Source organism: Phyllopteryx taeniolatus, chromosome 16 (assembly GCF_024500385.1).
Source record: "Phyllopteryx taeniolatus isolate TA_2022b chromosome 16, UOR_Ptae_1.2, whole genome shotgun sequence".
Lineage (NCBI taxonomy): Eukaryota > Metazoa > Chordata > Actinopteri > Syngnathiformes > Syngnathidae > Phyllopteryx > Phyllopteryx taeniolatus.
This window is the reverse complement of record NC_084517.1, coordinates 22206062-22226889: the sequence shown is the minus strand read 5'-3', so window position 1 is coordinate 22226889 and position 20828 is coordinate 22206062. Positions and strand designations below refer to the sequence as shown.

Sequence of the window (20828 nt, the reverse complement as noted above, 5' to 3'; positions counted from 1 at the left end):
CGGAACCGAGGTGACCGCGCGGAACGTGCCGGAGATAGACAAGACGGGCTAGAAATAAACGCGCCGTTGCTAATTCGCCAGCAAGGGCGACAGGTGTTGTTCTGGCGAATGTCTGTCGGTTGCGTCGTGCAGTGTTTGCTGACCTTTATTGTGCCAAGGCGCACATTTTTCACGAGTCAAAATCTCACGGCACGTCACCCAGCAAAAATGGCACAGCAAGGACTTATGGGCCATGCCACCCAATCTGTGCTCTCTGCTTGTTCTAACTCTTCTTTTCAACTCTCAATCGCATAACACACATATTGAATTACTCAAAATGTGTATCAGCCCATCTCAGACAACTTTATTGTTTGATTGAACAGAACAGCGGGGGATAGGGACCGGCCGGGCCTGACCGCGGATTGCAAAAATCTGCAGATAATTGACGGCCATTGTAATTGCATGGAAAAAAACATTTTTTTGCTTTTTAAAACCCCCAAATTCTTGATTAATTGGGGATATACTGCCAATAAGCTTTTTCCAAGTTGCCCTCCTGCCAAAAAAGACAAAAACTGGGAAAAAAATGAGGAAACAAATATGTGGGGGTCCACTGTCCTGAAACCCCTCACTTGAGGAACATGACTGAAAGTAACATTATTGTACATCATCCTACATGTCAGGATTGGTGTTCTTGAGGTAGGATCGCTGTTGATGTTTGCGCCAAGCAGGACTGTTTGCGGCCAGTTTGGTGCGGCAACATTTCCATTGTAAAGGTCCCAAATTACACAAGCGGTACGGTCAAACTTTTCAGTGGGCCGTCGTTGGAGTGCCACTCGCTGTCTCCAGTCTAACAAACAAACGATTGAACGGGAAGAAAATAAAAAGTTCAATTTAAAAAAAAAAATCCTGTTGGATACATTTAGTACCACGCTGTCTCAGTGGTATGCTAATGCTAAGGTAACGCCACGCTACCCCGCCGACACACGCGGCAGCAATTCAAAGGTTAACTAACTTTTAGCAGGACACAAATCTCCCGCCGCTCTCATGGCTGCTATTCTAGTTTGCTCATTTGCGAAGAAGAATTTACGAGTTTAAAGACGTGATGTAGGTGGAGCACTGCACGTACACGACGCGCGTACACCACGCCAGAAAGCATTCTTAAATATAGATGCCTTTGGTTTCTAATTGTATAAAAGCATTTGCGTCTGTGAACTCATTCAAAAGGAATGATAACGAATCCGCAGACACTTCAAAGGGGCCCGGGATGAAAAAAAAAAAAAAGGGGGAGCGTATGGAAAGAGGCAAAATACAAAACTGAAATATTCAGCGTCCTCTGAAGAAGAAAATAAACCAGGCTTGGTTTTCATCCACATCCCCAGAGAAAGGGAGAGAGAGGTGGGCTGAAAGAAGACTGAGGCAGAATAAGAGAGTAAGCGAACGTAGAAGAAAAGCGAGAAGAAAAGAAATGACTGATGTCATAAAGGGGGGAAGCATTAAGTGGGTTAAACACACACCAGCGCAAGCGTGCTCACGAAGAGCTCATGGCGGGCCAAACCATTAAGTACACCTCCACAAGAGGATTTCAGCAGATCCAATACAAGCGGACTTCCTTTTGTTTGTATACAAAATAATCTGTGGTGTGCGAGTGCCTCAAACTTGTATCCGTCTGTTTCTTAAAATGTGTCTGTGAGCGAGCCATTCTGCACTTCCGCTCCACTCTTATGCAAAAATGGCGCTCATTTACATAATTACACAATAACCAAACCCCACACTGACATGCCGGCTAGGCTGGGTGAAGGTTCAGAGTCACTTTCATTTGACGGTCAAACTTCTAAAATATAAAACAAGCCAATGACAGCAATGCTAACTGAGCGTGCCTTCTATGAAAACGTATTCTTGCGCCATTTGTAACCTCAAAATGTTGTATGTTGGTACCATCATAAACCGAGGGACGCCCCTGTAATTTTGGCGCGCCAGTCTGCGACCCACCCCAAATGGCTCAGTGACCCACTTTTGCGTGCCGACCCACCGGTTGAGAATCACTGCTCTCGGCCCTGCCAATTAAAGGCACAACACATCCATGTACTCCCGTGTGTGTGTGCGACTGAATTACACTTCACTATAATAGTTTCATAATAGTTTGGGGATAGGGTTCCCGCGACACATACACACAATATGAAGTACGGCCTCCACAATATTTTTGGTTGCTTTTTTTGTTTTGGGTCAAGGTCACCTTGGTGTCAAAAGCTGGTCTCAACACGGGCCCAGGAGTAAATGAAGGTGGGCGGTGGGGGTAGACAGTCGCTGAAATTGACAGATGAAAGTGTTGAGCCTCGAACAAATGAATTCCCTTTGCCATTATTTCCTCCTGGGAACATTCGTTTGGGAATCAGAACAACACTGAAGTCAACCGTCATCTCACAGAACCAATTTCGTTCCTGTTTGGAGGTTCCAGCTCTATCGGCTCTCCAGTACAAGACAACAATACAATAACCATCCTATTTGAAATATGAACATTTTCTTCTGCTGTGTCAATTAATAACAAGCATTAGAATGTAAAAGCTGATTTCAAACTGTTTGGATCGCATAGGAATATGGAGGCGTACCAGATAAGCTGTCCAGTGAGTGTACAAGTACGTAAAAGGCACGAAGAATCAATGCTAAAAATCGATATTATAAGACTTGTTGGAATTGTAACAAGCCGCAAATGTTTTTGTTCCTGTCAGGTTGGTGGTATCGAATTGATGCTTAAGCCACCTCCTAATAAGGAGTCAAATATTGAGCCGGGTGAGGCTTTTCCAATATTCCGGATCCATACCTCCACCTCCACCTCCACCTGCTCCTGCAGCTCAGCTCTAACTGAAGCATCCTAAACCTCTGCTGACTAGCCCTGTTCCCTCTGTGGCCCGCCATCGTCTACACCGCCGAGCCTGCCTTCCCTTTCGTCCGTCGGCGCTGTTGTGGGAGAAGCAATGCTGGGGGAGATAAGACCACTTCAAAAACACGAATCGGAGCTGCGCACGAACACATAGTAAGGCAGTGCATGCACGATCCACCTGAAAGTCGACGCGTGACCAAGCAATGACTTAACAGTCAGATTGGCTGTTTAGCAGTTCAAAGACTGCGATCCATCAGGGTTCCAAGCTGGAGGACAGTTGCTTTATGCTACACAAACGGAGAATTCATTCTCATTTGAGGACTTCAAAAAAGGCACACAGCAGCATGCGCAGGATTGGGCCAACATGCGCAAAAGCCGACAAGCGCCGTTGAGACCAAAATAGATCACGCCGTGGTTCCGTGTCGCAATTCCGAAACCTGCAAAATTCCTCTGTAAAACGGGTAGAAAATAAAGCTTTTGTTTCAGAAAGCGACAAGTGTCATACACGTTTCACTGCAGCTAACGCCACCTCCAGTTCTGGCTTCAGTGAGACATATTTCTGTGAATCCCACCATCATTTTAAAACACACAAATTCATGAAATTCTTCACATCGCTACGGCAGCATTGTTTTGTTGTTGTTGTTTTTTTGAATAGGAAAGGGAAAGTGTCTATTGTCAATATTCTGCATTGTAAGCTGTTGTTTTTCTTTTTCCAATATTATTTATTTATGTGTTGTTTTCAATGTTAAGAATGAAGAATTCTCAGAAATATGAAGTCTAAATATTACAATTTTGAAAAGAATAGCTCTGTTTTACCCAAATTATAGTTAACACGTTTACTGCAAACATCACCTCAACATTGCTTTTTTTTTTTTTTTTTTTTTTCCCCCCCCCCTTTTTAGTGCTCCCTGTTGTTGCTATGGTAACATCACCCAAAACCTCAAATGGATGCAGCAATGCTTATTTGCATGACAGGACAGGTTGACTTTGAAGAAGAAAGAAGAAGAAAAACGGTTAGTGTAGAAGACTAGCGATGCTAGGAAACAAAAGTGTATATATATATATATTGTCGAAGTACCCGCAATACAAAGAATAATACCCAGCGTGTGTACATCAGACACTCGCGAGCACACCTTAGGTTTCTCGTTGGCATGTTGAATAGATGTGCTCGTTTAATTGTATCTTTACGTCTTTCCGTCTTGACACGCACGCACGCAGTGTCGCTTTGACTTTGAAGTTCTTCTGGATTGCCTTTAAAAGGCCTTTCGCTGTTGCCACGGCAGCAGGCAGGTAGCGCACATCTTCAGAGCGTGCGCGCACCGAGCACGAGCGCTTAATTAGACAGCAGCCTGATGGGCCACTTTCTCGGTGGTTAACGGCTAAACGAGGCAGCGACTCGACTCCTCACTGACGCTAACGGCGCCCGTCGTTAATGCGCCGCCGGATGCGTCTGCTGGCGTTTGAAAGCTTTGTCGCCGGGCGGACTTCGACAAGCGCAAACATAAGCGGGACGTAGGCATCAAGTGTCCCCTTGTGAGTTGTACGCTGAATATCAAGTGAGTTTTCATTCTATTGAACACAAAGTGACTGTAAATAAAAGTATATCCTCCAACTCAACTCAATTAGGCGCATATTAACGCATTCGCTGGCAGCCATTTTCAAAGCAGAGTTGTGCTTATTGACAGCTTGATTGCGCTTTCAAGACCCACAAAATATTGTGTTCTGTGACAATAGAAGCAACAAACGTACCAAGAGAAAGGACAGACTTCTTTCAACAGAAAAAAAGACATTCTTTAGTAATCAGCAGTCGAGCAGTGTTGCTTTCACTAAAAGCGCCGCAGAGCACTGACATTGACGGTAATATTTTTAGGTTTTGTGACACCTCGAACTGTAAAACAACAAAAACAAAAGTGTGCAAGGGCTTCTGATAGCAAAATAATAAGATCTTTACATATATACAACTATCAAACGCGCCGTGAGCAACGCTGACGTTCCTCATGAACTGCGTCATCTTTTTCTACGAACGTGATACACACTTTCTACTCACTCCCGCAACAACAACACATTCTGTTGATAGCATGCATGTTGTGTACATACTCTGTTGGAGTGGGAGGTGCCTAAACTTGTCCAACTTCCAAGGTGTTGGCATTTCTCTCCCTCATAATCGACACGACAAGCCGAGACTCGCCGCCTAATCTTTATCTTCTCCTCAAAAGCTGTGCTGATCTCGAATCCAAAGCGATGCGATGCCGCCATCTACAGGGAACTGTTAGTCATTACAGTGGTTTAAAAACCCTCTTCCACGCCTACCAGTTGAAAAACATATTTGGCAAATACATTTCTCAGTGGAAGGTGGTAATTGGTATCAAGGAAGTATGTTGAAGTATTACATCTTGTAAGACCTTTGTATGTCGATGAGGGGGGGCGCTAGGTTTAATCGTTGGAAGGTCTTGCACTTACAGGGTATTTTTTTTAAAACTAATGTTACATTGTTGTTCTACGAATGTTACAAGATGAGTTTGAAATGGCAATACAGCACACTATTTTGGGATCATAGTTTGTGGTATATTTACACTTTAAACTATTAATATAGGCACCAAGGAAGCTTTTTAGGCGGGGGTGGTCAATTATTGGGAGTCTTTGGCTACGCACGGCAGAACTCGGGCTGGTTTGCCACGTGTGCAATAGCAAAAACATTTGGAGAAAGAACTGGGCGAAGACACAAAGCGCTTCCAACCAGTGATGAGGATCCAAGAAAGAAAATGGAGCCCCGCACAAACTAAATCTCTTGTCTCTTCTGAGTTGCTATTGAGACAAGCAGTTTTAAATCTCTCAAGGGGACCGACGGCACCGTGACCGGACAGCGCAGGGCGCGGAGCCGGCCTGAGGTTGCAGAATGGGCTTAGTTGGAGCTCCGCATTCTGCTGTCGTTCCACCGACGAAAGCGTAATGTGCTTGTGAAGTTCCCTTCATGTTCCGCTTTGTATTGAAAGTGCTGTCTGCTAAGTGGGGAATGTTGTGCTATTGTACAGCAAAATGGCACAGAAGGGCATAGAAACAAAGGTTTACATCTTAGGAATTTCTACTCGGACAACTGAAGCATTACTCCCATAAATGATTTTAGTTCTCCTCTCTCTGCAATTTATTCAACTGGCCAAACACTGATAAGAAAGAAAGGGGGAGAGCTACCCTTCAGTATGGTTCATATGAGCTCTGTATTATAAAAATATGTTTGTAACATAAAACACAAAACATTCCTCTTTCAAATCATCTTTCCCCATTGAAATGAAAGGAAATGCCATTAATCGGTTCCAGACCCACATTAAGCTGCTTGTGTTGTGTGCACCTTGGCCACCAGGGGGAGTACACACACACACACACACACAAAAACAGTTATAAATACTCAGTAAGCTGCAGTAAGAGGAGTTGTTTTTCACAGAGGATAAATAATATATGCCTTTGAGTATTGTAACATTGTTTGTCTGGATGTGTTTTCTACCATTTGTCATTGATGCTATTGGAAAGCCCGTCTATGGCATTTTTCATTATGCGTCAGCATTAAGCTAGTGGACTTACCTGAGGCAAGGCTCTGTGGTTGGTTGTAATTATCTTGGTTTTATTTGTAGTTTGACAGTAAACGTCAGCTGGGAGTGGGAGTGGCCTTAAACAGCCTGAAGCCTCGTTTTTGAAGAATTGTTCTCTATCTGCCCAACTGCTGATTACTGCGACGAGAGTTGAAATGGCTGCGAACATCTGGCGCTCGTATCTAAAATGTCTGCTCTCAGGTCAAAGCAGAAAAGAATCAGCTAAGGGGAAAAAAAATAAATCCCCAAGTCGAGTCCACTTTTAAGTCGAGAGCAGGAGTGTTACAATTCCGTTTGGACCGTAAAGGAATGATCATAATTTGCAAAGTTTCACACCATGTCCTGATCAGTATGGCTTCTCAGCTCACTTTTTAGAGTCCTTTTTCTTTAGAGACATTTTTGAAACGCTTCAAAGGGAATAGTGAAAGGGCTGCCTGGTTAACCTGCAATCAGGATTCATAGCGACTGTTCTTAACATCAAAGACTGGTTTCAGTACCGTTTGACATCACAAAGGCTAAAATGCGTGATTGGGGTATCGGGGTAGAGCAAGAGCTTTTCATTTTGAGCCAAACCTTATTCCGCATTTCCTGATCCCTGCTATACTCCAATTTAGACAAACGGTAAGTTTCCCCCCCCAAGGAAAGTATTCAAACTTTAGTTACCTTAGTTCATAGGCGCTGTCATTCACAAACAGACTTAACAGTTTAACTTCATTGCTAACCAAAACAGCAGCACCTCGTGAGGGAGGGAAGTCTGGATTAGTTTTTTGCATGTCATGGGGGGGAAGTGGTATGAGGCTGTATCATAAGAAAAGGCAGAAAACGTGAATCGTGTTGAGTTCTTTAAGAAGGCACAGTCAGTTGTCAGCCACACGAGAGGTCAAATTACGAATATTGTATTGACATGCTGCTAGTATGCTTCAAATTTGAAGTAAGAGGATCCCATTTACAGGCATATCACACCCCAAAAATGTACCTGAGTGCATCCTCTAGTTTGGCTATCTTCCTCTTGGACTGTGTTCTCTCTTTCTCCACCTCATTGTGCAGCGCCAGAACCTGAGAAGAGAGCGAAAGCCAAGAGAAAGGAAGGTAAGCGTACGTGAAGGGCCTTCAAACAAGGCGTAGGTGACCTTGTGCACGAGGTTGTCTGCCATCCTTGGAGAGCCCCATCAAAAGTAGCATTTGGGCCTGTCGGGGTATGGCTGCCATATGAGCGAGCCCCTTTTCATGTCCACATACTGCCCCTGTGACCACTGTGGAAATACTTGACAGACTCCACACAGCTTGTTAGCATGTGGCCTCGACGATTGGAGAATCATCAATAAGACATGACTGCCTTTCATCTCCAGAGACTTCAATTCAACTGCGCTTGAATCAAGGGTGCCGGGGTCTGCTAAGTTCTTGCAGGTGTATCAACTATTGCGGGGGGGATGCCACACACACGCACTGTACTTTGAAGATGACCCAGGTGCAGGTCCAGTCTTTAAACCTGATCTTAACCTAAAAAGTCTGGTCCAGCTCAGCTCATTAACGAAGGCCACTTTACGAGTGCTTTGAAGAGGATTGATTTCTTCGTGCTCGCAATTAGGTGCGGGCCAACATTTCATGTTGTGGATGTCTCCTGTTCTCCTGGATTTTGGGGGGATTTGTGTTTGTACAGAAATGACCCTCTCGTGGTTACTAACGTTTGTGTGCGAGCCCCTCCAGCCGTTAGCATTCTTGCAATGTAACGTATTTCAAGGCAACACTCGACTAAGTTATTATTTATATTCATGGCAGCTTTCACTTTGACTCCACTACATTTCTTTAGTATACTTTTACGGGGATCCATTTTCCCCAACCATCCTTACTATGTTACTACAAAATCAAATCCAAATCAATTGTTTATGGCTATAATGCCTGAAACATGGAGCATAAAGAAGAAGAAGAACAGTCCTGACTAAAATGACTGTGAAAAAGGGAGCTGGATGAGTACCTGCTTGTTTGCTAGAGAGGTCTCGTGCACATTTGTTGTATTGCGTCACACCATTTGCTATTGCTGTGTGATAACTTGTCAGTTAAAGAGACTAATGTTGATGTCTCAAGTACAGTATGTGCAACCTTTTTCACTGTATAATATTTCTTGGTAAATTCAATTGTTAACCCAGTGAAGTCAAAGTGTCAATGTTCTTTTCGTTATCGTACTCTTAAGACTTTTACTCTAGTAATATTCTACAAGATGACCTTCTACAAAAATGATTCTCTGTTGAGACTTTTACTCAAGTATCGCTTTCCGGAACTTTATAGAAGACTGCCAGTGAATCACCTCCGATTTAACAAGAGCAGACGCGCGTGGGAGCCCCACAAAAAAGGAACGCGTGACTCGGGACTTTGATCTCCACTAGACCAAAATCCTCTTGTCTAGGTTTGCGCTCAAGTCAGAGTTTTGTTGACGAGTTTCCCCGCAGGAGCGCGCAAGGCACCTTTTTGTCATAGTTGATCTGCAGCTCATCTTTTTCCTCCCGGAACTTCAAATCCCGATCCTGAACACAGGCGGAGAAGAGCGTGACATATAATCAATCACAAATGTGATTGCGCAACGCTACTATCATGCGCCTCATACCCGAACTTGTGTCTGTCTCTGATGTTCACTGACCAGGAGCTGCTGATTGAGCTGAGCAATACTTTTCTCAAAGTGCTCCATCACCTCAGAGGCCTGCAGAAAGAGAAAAGAATTCAAGCGTGCTTGACCTTGAATTTAGTAAGCGCAATGGAATATTAGGGACACAATAGAAAGAAAATAAAACATGGAGGAATGGAATGGTGTGCTCATTTTCTTCGAGAAAAAAGACACACTTTTTAGACACCAGAATAAAGTCATTTCGCCCCCGCCCCCCCCCCCCCCAGAAAAGTCGTCATACATAATTTTATCAACAGAAAATTGTTTTTGTTTTTAAAAATCTATTTTTACAAGATGAACTCATTTTTTTTATGAGAAATATTTTTTTCCTTGATAAGAGTGGTAAAAAAAAAAGTTGTAGTTTTTAAGTTGAAAATGCTTAGAAAACTTTGATTTTTTTTTTTTTTAAATAAGAATGTCCAAATGTTTTAAGAACGATATTGACGAGAATAAACTAAACGTGCATTTTTTTTTTTTTTCCAATAGTTGTATTTTTCAAGCAAAAAGGTGTCATCTCATCAGGAAAAAGATGATCATGTTCCATAAATAAGAATGTAATGAATGATTATTTTCCCATTATTGCCAATATTTTTCTCTTTTTCACGTAGTAAAAATATAAATATGTATTTTTGAACTGTTTACATGATATTTTTGTAAAAGGAAACTCCTCCTAGATGAAGGCGAAAATAGTTTTTTGCCGCTGGGATGCAAAGGCACAGTTAGTGTTTGACGACACAAGTGTGGTGTGAAATCAAATTCTTCAGGCATTGCCTTGGCGGCAGACAGAGCGTGCTCCTGGTGTAAATGGTTCAAATCGGCCTCGTGTTTGGCTTGGAACTTCTGCAAAGTCTCCTCAAACAACGCGCTCTGCTCAGCCTCCTCTTTCTGGAGGACCGTCATTCTGTAAACAAAAGTCACACACATCAAACCTGCCACTTAATCACCACTTTTGCCTGGATTTCATTTTTTATTTTTATTTTTTTCTTGTGTGTCGTTTCTCACGCCACCACATTAGAGTAGCAGCGCTGGCTAAGAGGAAAAGTAGAAGGACGACAACAGCACAGGAAATCATCTGAGCATAATATGAGCAATACATTTACATTTTATATTTACATTTACCATACAATCAATTCCTTCCATCTATCAAGTTTCTCTCACGTTTGTCCTCATTACGGTCGCGGGTGAGCTGGAGCCTCTCCTAGCTGACTTTGGGTAAAAGGTGGTGTGCACCCTGGACTGGGTGCCAGTCAACAAGCATTCACAGTCAAAAGGTCTCCTGCGTTCTTCAATCCAACCCGCTGAGCCTTTACATTCGCAACAGTACTGTAATATTTGTTCCCTTAATTTAGCTGGGCCAAAATTGCTTCACTAAAAGGTATAGCTTCACTCTTTTCATTCCTACAGCTCAATAAATAATTGCTTAATCGATTAAAGTGAATAATACAATCAAACAAATAATTAAATACACACATTTAAATATACAGTTGTCAATTTTATGAAATGTAATAAAATAAACGCAAAACAATGAGAAGGCATTTTCTCAGCTGACTCTGGGCGAAAGGCGCGCTACACCCTGAACTGGTCGCCAGCCAATCGCAGGGCAACCATTCGCACTCACATTCGCATCTACGGGCAATTTGGAGTCCTCAATGAACCTACCATCCATGTTTTTGGGATGTGGGAGGAAATCGGCGTACCCGGAGAAATCGCACGCAGGCACGGGGAGAACATGCAAACTCCACACTGGCGAGGCCCGATTTGAACCCGGGTCCTCAGAACTGTGAGGCAAATGTGCCGCCTGCCTCTCTATGATGTCTTTTTTTTTAAATTCAAGCCGTCTTTATACGTGTACGTCAGTTTTCGAAAATGTTCTTCAAAGCCTCCCGCGAAGGGTTAATAAATGCTAACTTTGTGCCCAACATCTCCAGACCTTCTGTTGGCCTCCTGCAGTTGGGCAGCGACGGCCGCAAGGCGGCTCTCCAGCTGGGCCTTCTCCTGCGTGACCTTCTGAAGCGACGCGTTGCTCTTCTCCACGTCGGCACGCTGCTTTTTCACTTGCTGCTCCAGCTCGCGGGCCGTTTGCACCTATAGACCACACAACGTGAAGAGGAAAATATCATAACATGCGCAAGATCCACTTGATATATTGTAAAGTGCGAGTCTGTCAGCTGGTGCATGTTTGCCGTTTCGGAGCGAGTCTGAACTTGCGGCGAGGTCGACTTCAAATAAACTCCCTCTCGCACTGATTTTCTTCCAAGATATGTGAGTCATCAAAAGCAAAAAACATCTTCACTACACAAACTGTGCCAAAGGTCAAACCAGCACTGCGGCAGCATGGGAAAGATCTTATCGTGTGAAACTGTCTTAGAAGACTTTTTTTTTTTTTCTTCTTCTTCTTCCCCCCCCACCCCCCACTGTAAACGAAAAAAAAAAAAAAAAAATCCTCAACTACAGCAGTTTGTGAAGTATTGCGGCTTTGAGCTTTGGAGCTGTGACTTCAAGCTATACTTTTACCGTCATTTAAAATAGCAGTCTTGGCTGAACTGATAGGAGGGAGGGGGGGAAAAAAAAAAACACTCTTCTTGGGACATCCTTACAGCGTACTAGTAGCACGGCCAACTTTAAGGACATACATCAACATTGCGTCAGTGAAACATGCAACATTATGCAAATGGCTGTTTGCTTGGATGCAGACTGCACATTTAAAAGCAGCGTTTTCTCAAGGCTTGTGCAGGTGGATCAAGGATGTTTCATCAAGGTTTCATTTTCTTTAGTAAGTCACATTTTTGCAGCAGGAACATTTTTTTGGTTTTGTTTTAATTGACAAGTAAAGTCACATCCCACGCAGTCTTTCATTAGGAAAAGTTTTGCACATACAGGTGCATCTCAATAAGCTTGAATATTGCATTTATTTCAGTAGTTCATTTCAAAAAGTGAAACCCTCATGCTGGTACATTTCAAATTAGAATATAGCAGAAAAGTTCATTTCTTTCAGTACTCACATTATATAGATTCATTTAACACACAGGAATATACTTTTCTCAGTTAAATGAATAAAAACATAATTGTAATGTAAAATTCATCTCAAGCAATTTGAACGTTCCATCCATCGATGTACATAAGTATATAAGCAACAGAATATAAGAAACAATCCAAAGGATTTTTTAATACAGAAATTAGGTAGGAATTGTCTTCATGATTTAATAAATCTCTCTCTATATATATAAGATATAACTTTTGCTTTTTCAACTGAACTAAAGATAATCCTAATTTTAATGATATTCTATATTATTGAGATGCGCCTGTAACACCCGAAAATTGTACAAATTGTTTGAACGTTTGTCCAAGTTTTGTTGTTATCATTCATAATGTATACAAATGAACAAAGTAGTGTTCGTGTTTGCACACTATTTGCCACGTTTGAAACGTTCCCTTCACATTCCAACAATTAGTAGAAGGAGCATGCTAACAGTGTCTGGCATTATTTGTCCACCCCCCTTCACTTGTTCCATTTAGTTATGTAACAGCTGTAATCCAAATCAGATTCAATTCTAGTTTTCTCTTTGCCATTCACAATGATGGCGAGATGAAAAAAACTGTTTGGGAAATCCATTTCTTAAAAATGGTTAATTACAATTGCATTTGTCCTTGTCTGGATTTACACTGCATAATTCACGTGACACAATTGTTGGTTTTTTTTTTTTTTTTTGTCAAATGGCAAGATGTGAATATGCGTAAGTAACATTTAATACTCATATTTTATATGAATTATGAATGTATTATTCTTTGCTTGTGGAATTCTTTACTTTCAATTTATGCATCCTCACATGTGCGTTGTTTCATGTGTTCCGTGACTGCAAACACAACGATATCGGATATGCGTCCCTTGAAATGTGCAGAAACGAGACAGTCGTAAAATATCAAAGAAAGATATACAGTAGATATGAAATTGGAATCGAGCCTTGGACCTGCAGTGTAAATCGTGTCTGTAAAAAAATCTTGGTAAGGTTTGGGTGGTGCAATTGAATGTCAAGCGCTCAGTTTTAAACTAAAAACCATCCAAGTCCTGTGCGTGCAGACAGGTTATACCGGACCTTTTTTTTTGGGGGGGGGGGGGGGGGTTGAAAAGAAATATGGCTTCTGCGCATGCTGTGTATACTTGGACAGCTCGAAAGTCTGCACGGGCAGGCGGATAAAGGCCGATGACGGTACTCTTGATTATAAAAAGGAGCGTGCTCGCAGATGTGGACGATGACAGAGGCCCACGATGACAGCGGGGGGGGGGGGGGGGGGGGGGGGGCAAAGACGGCGAGGGAGTGCAACGTGCTAAGAAAGAAAGAAAGAAAGAAAGAAGAAAGAGGTCTGTGTTGCGTTGCCACGCACTCGCTGACACTTTGGCAGGAGATGAGAAGAAGCACCTGCCCAAACTCGGCTTCTACACCTGCACACTCTCAGTGGGAGCCAAATTACATCCCATAATTAGGTGTTCCCAACGTGAATTACTAGGTGCGAACTACAGGCTCCATAAGCCACATTATGACTCCTTCTGCCCTTTAGAGTCAAAAGTGAAGCCTTTGAAGATCCCACAAAAATATTCTGCATGTGACAAAATAATAAACAGCAACTTGATGACAGACCATGTCAACCATCTCCTGACGTTTTGGCCGCCGTGCGGATGGACGCGTACGTGTTATGTTGGAAACTTAGTGACAGAGCAGCACAAACATTTTCAAATAGTATTCCCCACATTTTTTTCAGCAATTATTATGATTTTTTTGTCGCTATCAAACCTTTTTTAATCGATTATACCATTGATTAATGGGATAAAAATGTATTTTGCATTATTAAACGGCGAAACGTGGATGTGAGGTGCTATTGTTGTCCACTTGGGGTCGCCATCTTCACATTCCACGCTATAATATCTGTGACTTTGAGTGTGTGTAGCTTTAAAAGGCGGGGCCTGGCCTAGTGCGTGACGTGGGAATCAGCGAATGAAAGTGTAGAGTTGGCTGCGTGAGCGTTAGCATGTTAGCAGCTAGCTGTTAACTGGCTAACCGTTAGCAGCTTGTGTATGAATGTGCTTATGACGTGTTTATTTTTGTGACATTACGATACGTTCTAACTCGCAGCGGCACGCTAGATTAAGTTAGCAAACATCGACGATCCCAAACTTTTGACGTTCGTCCACCATGCTGCTAACTTTAGTCTGTGTGGAAAAAGGATCACTGCGAAGCTCCGAGGGAGAGATGTTGCTTCGAATTATTCGATGAACTGTTTGACCTCGAATTTTCACAGGACACACTTGTATCTTGACTTGTGAGCGGCCCAACATTTTGAGATGCGAGCCATTTGTTGGTGCATTTTCCTCTCTCTATTTCACCGATTTTGACTTATCGCGGGTGGGTCTGGGGTGTACTCCACAAGAAACTGGAGTTCTCTGTACAGTGGAAGTGCAACACCCATTTGGTTTGGACAATTCGGAAATGGTGTTTCTTCGTCATTGAAAATAGGTAACTACGAGACTTTAGACTTTTAGTTAAAATATTACTTTTCCCAGTACACTTAAAAACTGCTGACCAAGGCGTTTAAGTTCTTATGTATTGGGGGAGGGGACTCCAAAGTGCATCACTGGGCCCCGTTTTAACCCCCCCCCAACGCTACAAATTCCACAATTCGGTTCTTCAAAGTTCTCAATCTTTACACGTTTTCAGGAATTATCTTCAAAAATGTATCATGCATTTAGAAACAAATCTCTGCATTCACTTCACAGGGTCTTTAAGAATGTTAGTGTGTTGCTTTCGACGTTTTTGTTAAGGAAGGGTTTCGCGATACTGTCAGCTTGGGCGCGGATCAAATGAATTCATTTGACTTTATTTCCCAGTGGAAAATTGGTTTTAAAATGAAAAGACAACTTGGAAGACAACCAGCATGATGTAACAGATTGTGTTTCACTGTACAAATATAAATGTCGGCTTTATTATTTTGGAATGAAATACTGGTGGTGTTATGAAAATGTCATCTGCTGTTAATATTGTAAGCTCCTTAGGATGCAATTGCACAATGGCGAGATGCTTCTTATTTCTCACCTGTTCGATGTGAAGCTGTTCCGACATGCAGCATTGCGTTGAATGCTCCAAGTGGCTTTAAGCCATGTAATCAGACGTGCTGACAAATCTTACGCTTAATTAGGCTTGAAAGCTGTCGGAATCTAAACACACACACACACACATTCGTGTACTAACGGTGGATTGTGACCGAGCGTTATACTCGGCCTCCATCTTCACCAGCCTCATCTTGGTGTTCTCCAGCAGCTCCTGGATGTCGTCGGTGTGCTTCTTCCGCAATTCAAACTTCTCCTTCTCCACCTCGGCCACCGCTGCGTGCAGCTAGCAGCGGAAGCAAAATCGCATCAATGACACATCGAACGATTCTAATATTCGATTTGTTGGAACAAATTGCACACACATACATTCCGAACAAAAAGGATTCATCTCAAAAGTGTCGTCAGCTAATGTGAACAATAGATGCTAATTTTATAGCAATAAAACTTCATATTGTTAAAAACAATCCCAAGTCAACCACTCGCAGCGATGTTCGTGATGAGTCTTATGCAATTGTACACTCCCCCCCCCCCCCCCTCCGCCTTTGGCTCAAGGCTACAGCAGAACATCCAAGCACCTCGACTTTACCTTCTTCTCCCACTCATTTTTCAAGCAGTCGGCGCTCTGATCTGTCATCTTCTTCAGCTCGGCAATCTGCTCGTCTTTGCTCTCGCAGATGACCTGGGATTCCTTCAGCACACTTTGAACTGCGGGCGAGCGCACAGACCCCCAAAAAATACAAAAAAGCATAAGGAGCGTTCAGGATGCGCCTCGGGGTTTGCAGCACAAACACAAGACGTGTTACGTCCTGCTACATGCCGACTGATGCAATAGTGAATCAATGTCAATAATTGCTACTGTCAGATGGCCGGTGGTGCTTTTCTTTGCATTCCATCAGTGGCTTGAAGAGAATTCAGGGGGAGAAAAAAAAATGAACAATTGGAATTCTCGCCATGAAAATATGACAAGATTACTTCCATTTTGGATCGAGCATCCCAGCTGGATAGCGTCACTGAGCACCAGCGCATCTCAAGGAATTCTAGGTGACGGGGGGCTTTCCCCCTGAGTGTTCTCTGACATTCATATAAACATCCTTGCAGTTAACCCTGCAATCCTGTGACCCCCCCCCCTCACCTTTCCACTCCAGTTTGTGGATCATCTCCTCGGCTTCCTTCAGCTGGGCCCGATGTCGACTCTTCAACTCGCTAATCTCCACATTCCGTCGCTGCAGAATCTGAGTAGGGGGAGATTTGAATGCGGGATAATCTTCAATGCAAATGAGACCAACATTTATTATTGCATAAAAATGTTGGATGTCAGTGTACATCATACTGAAAAAAAGCATTGGGACATAGTCTGAATAAAAGCAACAATATATGTTGTATTGGGCAGCCTCCAACTGTGAAATATTATTCAGCAAAATAAATCAACAATAGGACTGAAAACAGTATAAACTTAGTGTTTTACGAGTGATGTAGAATTTATGAGGAAAAGAATTTTTGGCCCATGTTCATGTTCCGCTCTCAAGGGCATCTGCAGGTGGAAGGAAGACAAATTGGAGACATTTTTTAAGGCCTCCTCGATGAAATCGGAGATCTCTCATTTACTAAATGTGACCACAAAGAATGGGTGACGATGGGCTGAACATCATAAAACAATCTTTGAACAATATTGTTTAGTCTATCGGGTTCAATACATTTTGCATATCCATAGATCATTTTACACTTGAAACTATGCGGGTAACTGTCGTGCTGGCACCGAAATGGGCCTTATTATTGTCTGTGTGATGGGAAACGCCTTCACGCTCCATACGCACGGCACTTCCTTAGGATGTCGCACGTCCACTCAATGAGCAAAATGGGCCCTGAACGCAGCACCTGTGCTGAGGTGCGACGCGCTGACTGCATGTACGCGACTGATGCTGCCAATTGTGTGTGTGTGTGTGGGGGGGGGGGGGGGGGGTTGGCGTGGCACAATATCAAAAGCACAGCAAGCTTTCTGGCTTCCAAAGCATTATGGGTAAATACCGTATAATACGACACCATTTTTCTTTAATATGGATTTCCTATTTAATCATTAACACATAATTGTTTTTCCAAAGCCCATAGTGCAGTCTTTTTTTCCCCACCATCATTTATTTTTCTACAGCAGCACACTTGGCAGCTAATCCTGTCGTTTTTTTGCAGTGAAATGGACGCGTGATGAAAGGAAGAGGGAGTGGCTGGAACAAAGTTCATAACACATTTAGGAATACCCCATTTTTCACCCCCATTTCACCAAGCCAGTGGAAATGTATTTTTGAGGAGTCCATGAAGAAATGTGATGACACAGTGGCAGGGAGAGTGCACGGGACGGCTTTTAGGGTGGCAATTTTGGCCTTGTTATTCCTTTTCATACCTCATCCTCGTGTCCAGACCGGAGTCTGGACACGGTTGGAGCAAAATCGTCTTCTTGCGTGGGGGGAGAAATGAACTCGGGAGAAAAGGTCCCCGATAAAGTCATTTGCGGTGTGGGCGACGAGCTGATTGAAATAAGTACGACAAGAACGCATGGATCGGAGGAGCGCTTTTTGTCGTCCTTCTTGGAAAAATAGTCGTTTCACACGAGAGACATTTGTCAGGAATACTCGCCATCCTGCAATGACGTCGGTTAGAAAAAGTGGACTCAAATTCATTTTAAATGGTTTATTTCTGGTACAACTCAAAACAACTTCTGTTCATCTTGTTACTTTAAGCTAGCAGTATACAGTGTACACAGTAAGTCCCCCTCCGTCGCTGGGGTTACGTTCCAGACCCCCGCCCCCGCAATAGGTAAAGATCCGCGATATAGAAATACCCACAGAATTATTCACGGAAAAAAAAGGTTTTGTTTTGTTTTGTTTTTTAAACTAGATTTTTTTTTTTACAAAAAAATAACGTGTTTGCATCCCGGAGAGACTATTATCAATTGCCTTACCTGGTAAAGAAAAAATATTTCAAAAATGAAAATGGTTTAAAAAATGACCGCGAAGCCAGAACTGCAATCTATCGGGGGCTTTACTGTACACTACTTTTTTTTTTTTTTTTAACATTATTGCACAACAGTTTGGGCTTTCTTCATTTATAAAAAGGGAGGAGGACAATGTCCAGCCCTTCATCGCCCTTGACGTTATTGAAACGGTCCTAATTAAAATGAAACCTTCCATGAGGCTCGTCACGAGCGCGCCCCTTCTCTTTGAAGCCATTAGATGGAATACAGAGTCAGATTCAGAGGAAATGAAATTAGACATAACTCACCATCTGTGTTTAATTAAAGGGTGGGAGGGAGATGCTAGCTGTCATTCCGTCTCGTCAAGCACAAAGCAACGGGCATCTTAAAGCGAGGAGAGATTTTTTTTTTTTTTCTCCCCCCCCCCCCCCCCCCCCCCCCCCCCCCCCCCCCCCCCCCCCCTCTTTCTCTTTGCCGTTTTATTAAAAGCTTCTGTCACAGCAAAGGAAAGTCGTGCCGTGGACGTGACAGATACCAGGTGCTCGTTCTGCAGCACGGGCGCCCGGTGCGGAGTGCACCATCTCCGACGCTTTGAAGAGAAGATTGTTTGCAGGCTGGAAGGAGAGGAAAGGAGCGAGTCCTTTCCTTTTCATTAGCCACCAAGTGGAGACAAGAGACCATCGTGGGTGTTATAATGCAGTTCGATGTCAAGAGCACTCAAGTTGGCAACCATACAGATATGGCAACCACTGGAAAAGATGACAATTGATCAAAACTGGGTTATATCTTAACTCAATTAGTCCCCAAGCAACATTTTACGTGGAAAGAAGTCCACTGTGAGTAGTTGAAAGCTGACCCAAAAAGGAGGGTAATTTAGAAGGGCTCAAATAATACAACCGCTTTCAAATGAATGAAAAATACAGCAGTTTTTCTTCTTCGTCGTCACATGATGGGACACGTACGCTCTGCACGGGACAATACATTCTTCCGGATGGCGGTTTCTGACTTCCGCCATTCACTTTGCATTGACGCTGCGTGTGTGCGTGTCTGTTGCGCGTTCACACACACACACACACACACGCTCACAGCTGTAATTGTATCCGGCTTCAAAGCGCAGCTCACGGACACGGCAAAACGTAAAACCACTCGCAATTTGGTTTTACTCAAATTTGAAGCATTCAAATCTCCAATGTGGATTAACCGTTGAATACTACGACAAGAGAGCGAAAATGTTACTGTCCGCAAGCGTTACGTGGAAACGTGTGGTACTATAAAGTATACACAAGCAACACGACCAAGCTGCCCGTGGTCGTACGGTGCCGTAAGGCTCCCTCAACAAACGACAGACAAGTGACTCGAAAAGTGAACACCAGCTAAACAACAAGCGTCTATATTGAGAACGCTTTTCAACACGCCAACAAAACCCGAGCAGCGCTAAAGATTCCCAGCCGCCTTCTGTGGTCGAAGACGTGTAGTTCGGCCACGTAACGAAACCGCTCGAGCCGCGTGATGTTGTGCCCTGCATATTTCAGCGGCGCGGGTCGGATTCGTCATGCCTGCGCACCAACCGACTCGCGCTTAAGTCATGAATTCACTGTCACACAAGTAAGTCGTGTTTTGCCTTTACATTTTCTCCATGTTTGAATTTGTTATTGGCGCATACAAACGATTGCTTACTACGGTATTGTGACATGTATGCAATTGGTCAAGGAATAACAAACAGTTTTCCATTCGAAAGTTAGGTTTAAATAAGGGTTAACTTGTACGAAGGTTTTTGCTGATGAGCAAAATAGTCCGTTTTTACGGTGTGTAAAGTGTACTATTCGTAACCCTTTAATAAAAGCATGTCACGCATATCTATGTTATTAGGTCACCAGGGAACTGAAAAAAAAAAAAAGGCATTTGACTTCTTTAATGCTGGGTTCTTACTTTGTCGACATCTGCATCGTGTTTCTGCTGCTGTTTTAGTTTCTCCTCCTGATGCTTGGACTCCAAAACTTTCACCCTCATGTCGACCTGCAAACAAGGAACCGGCGAGAAAAGTGAAATCACATTCATTTCTTACTTGCATAAGAAGTCGCTAAGCATAAGAATCTGCGTAATGGGTGAAATAGCGTTTTTGTCGAGCAGCAAAATAAACCACACATTTTACCCGAACATCTTCATATCATATCATCACACTGAGTGACAGGATGACAAAGATAACATGATTCCAAATGAAAGAAGTTACACATTTGCTGCGTCTCGCTCCCAATGATGAAATGGCACACATTAACATGCAATCAAATAAATAGAAAGGAAAAAAAAACACGCATAGCTTCAAAAATGTGTAAGACTCATGCGTGTTCGGGTGCGCAAATGTTTGTAATCAATTGTTCATTTACAATCAGAGCAAAATGAAAATCGGGGAGGCGTGAACAATATTGTCGAAAAGTTCAGTGTGTTGGACTAAATTCCCATTGCTTTGTGCTGAAACAAGTGACAAGCAGGTCATGCTATGTTGCATATCTGATGCCTTTTTAGCTATTTGTTGGTAAAAATATGATGAAAAAAAAGGTCATGAACCTTTGTGCACAATATAAATACAGCCCATTTAATATTTGCAATGACATGCAATCAAACTCCATGCAGCAAGGGGGCAGTAATCCATAATTTCATTC

The 20828-nt window shown here is 42.9% G+C and overlaps 1 protein-coding gene across 18 annotated transcripts in view; it reads right to left on the bottom strand.

Moving 5' to 3' along the window:
• Window positions 1-20828, bottom strand: part of cep112 (centrosomal protein 112) — a 103012-nt gene that overhangs the window by 63606 nt on the left and 18578 nt on the right. For all 18 annotated transcript variants that reach the window (XR_009784886.1, XR_009784889.1, XR_009784888.1 and 15 more), the window contains exons 9-17: window positions 20098-20184; window positions 16336-16435; window positions 15790-15908; window positions 15343-15486; window positions 11031-11185; window positions 9872-10001; window positions 9044-9136; window positions 8904-8963; window positions 7418-7497 (exon numbers count right to left, since the gene is read on the bottom strand). Coding sequence is in view for 11 of the 18 variants with exons in the window: in XM_061749713.1 (XP_061605697.1) it covers window positions 7418-7497; window positions 8904-8963; window positions 9044-9136; window positions 9872-10001; window positions 11031-11185; window positions 15343-15486; window positions 15790-15908; window positions 16336-16435; window positions 20098-20184 (968 nt within the window). In the remaining 7 variants the exon portion in view is untranslated. The remainder of the gene's footprint in view (window positions 1-7417; window positions 7498-8903; window positions 8964-9043; window positions 9137-9871; window positions 10002-11030; window positions 11186-15342; window positions 15487-15789; window positions 15909-16335; window positions 16436-20097; window positions 20185-20828) is intronic.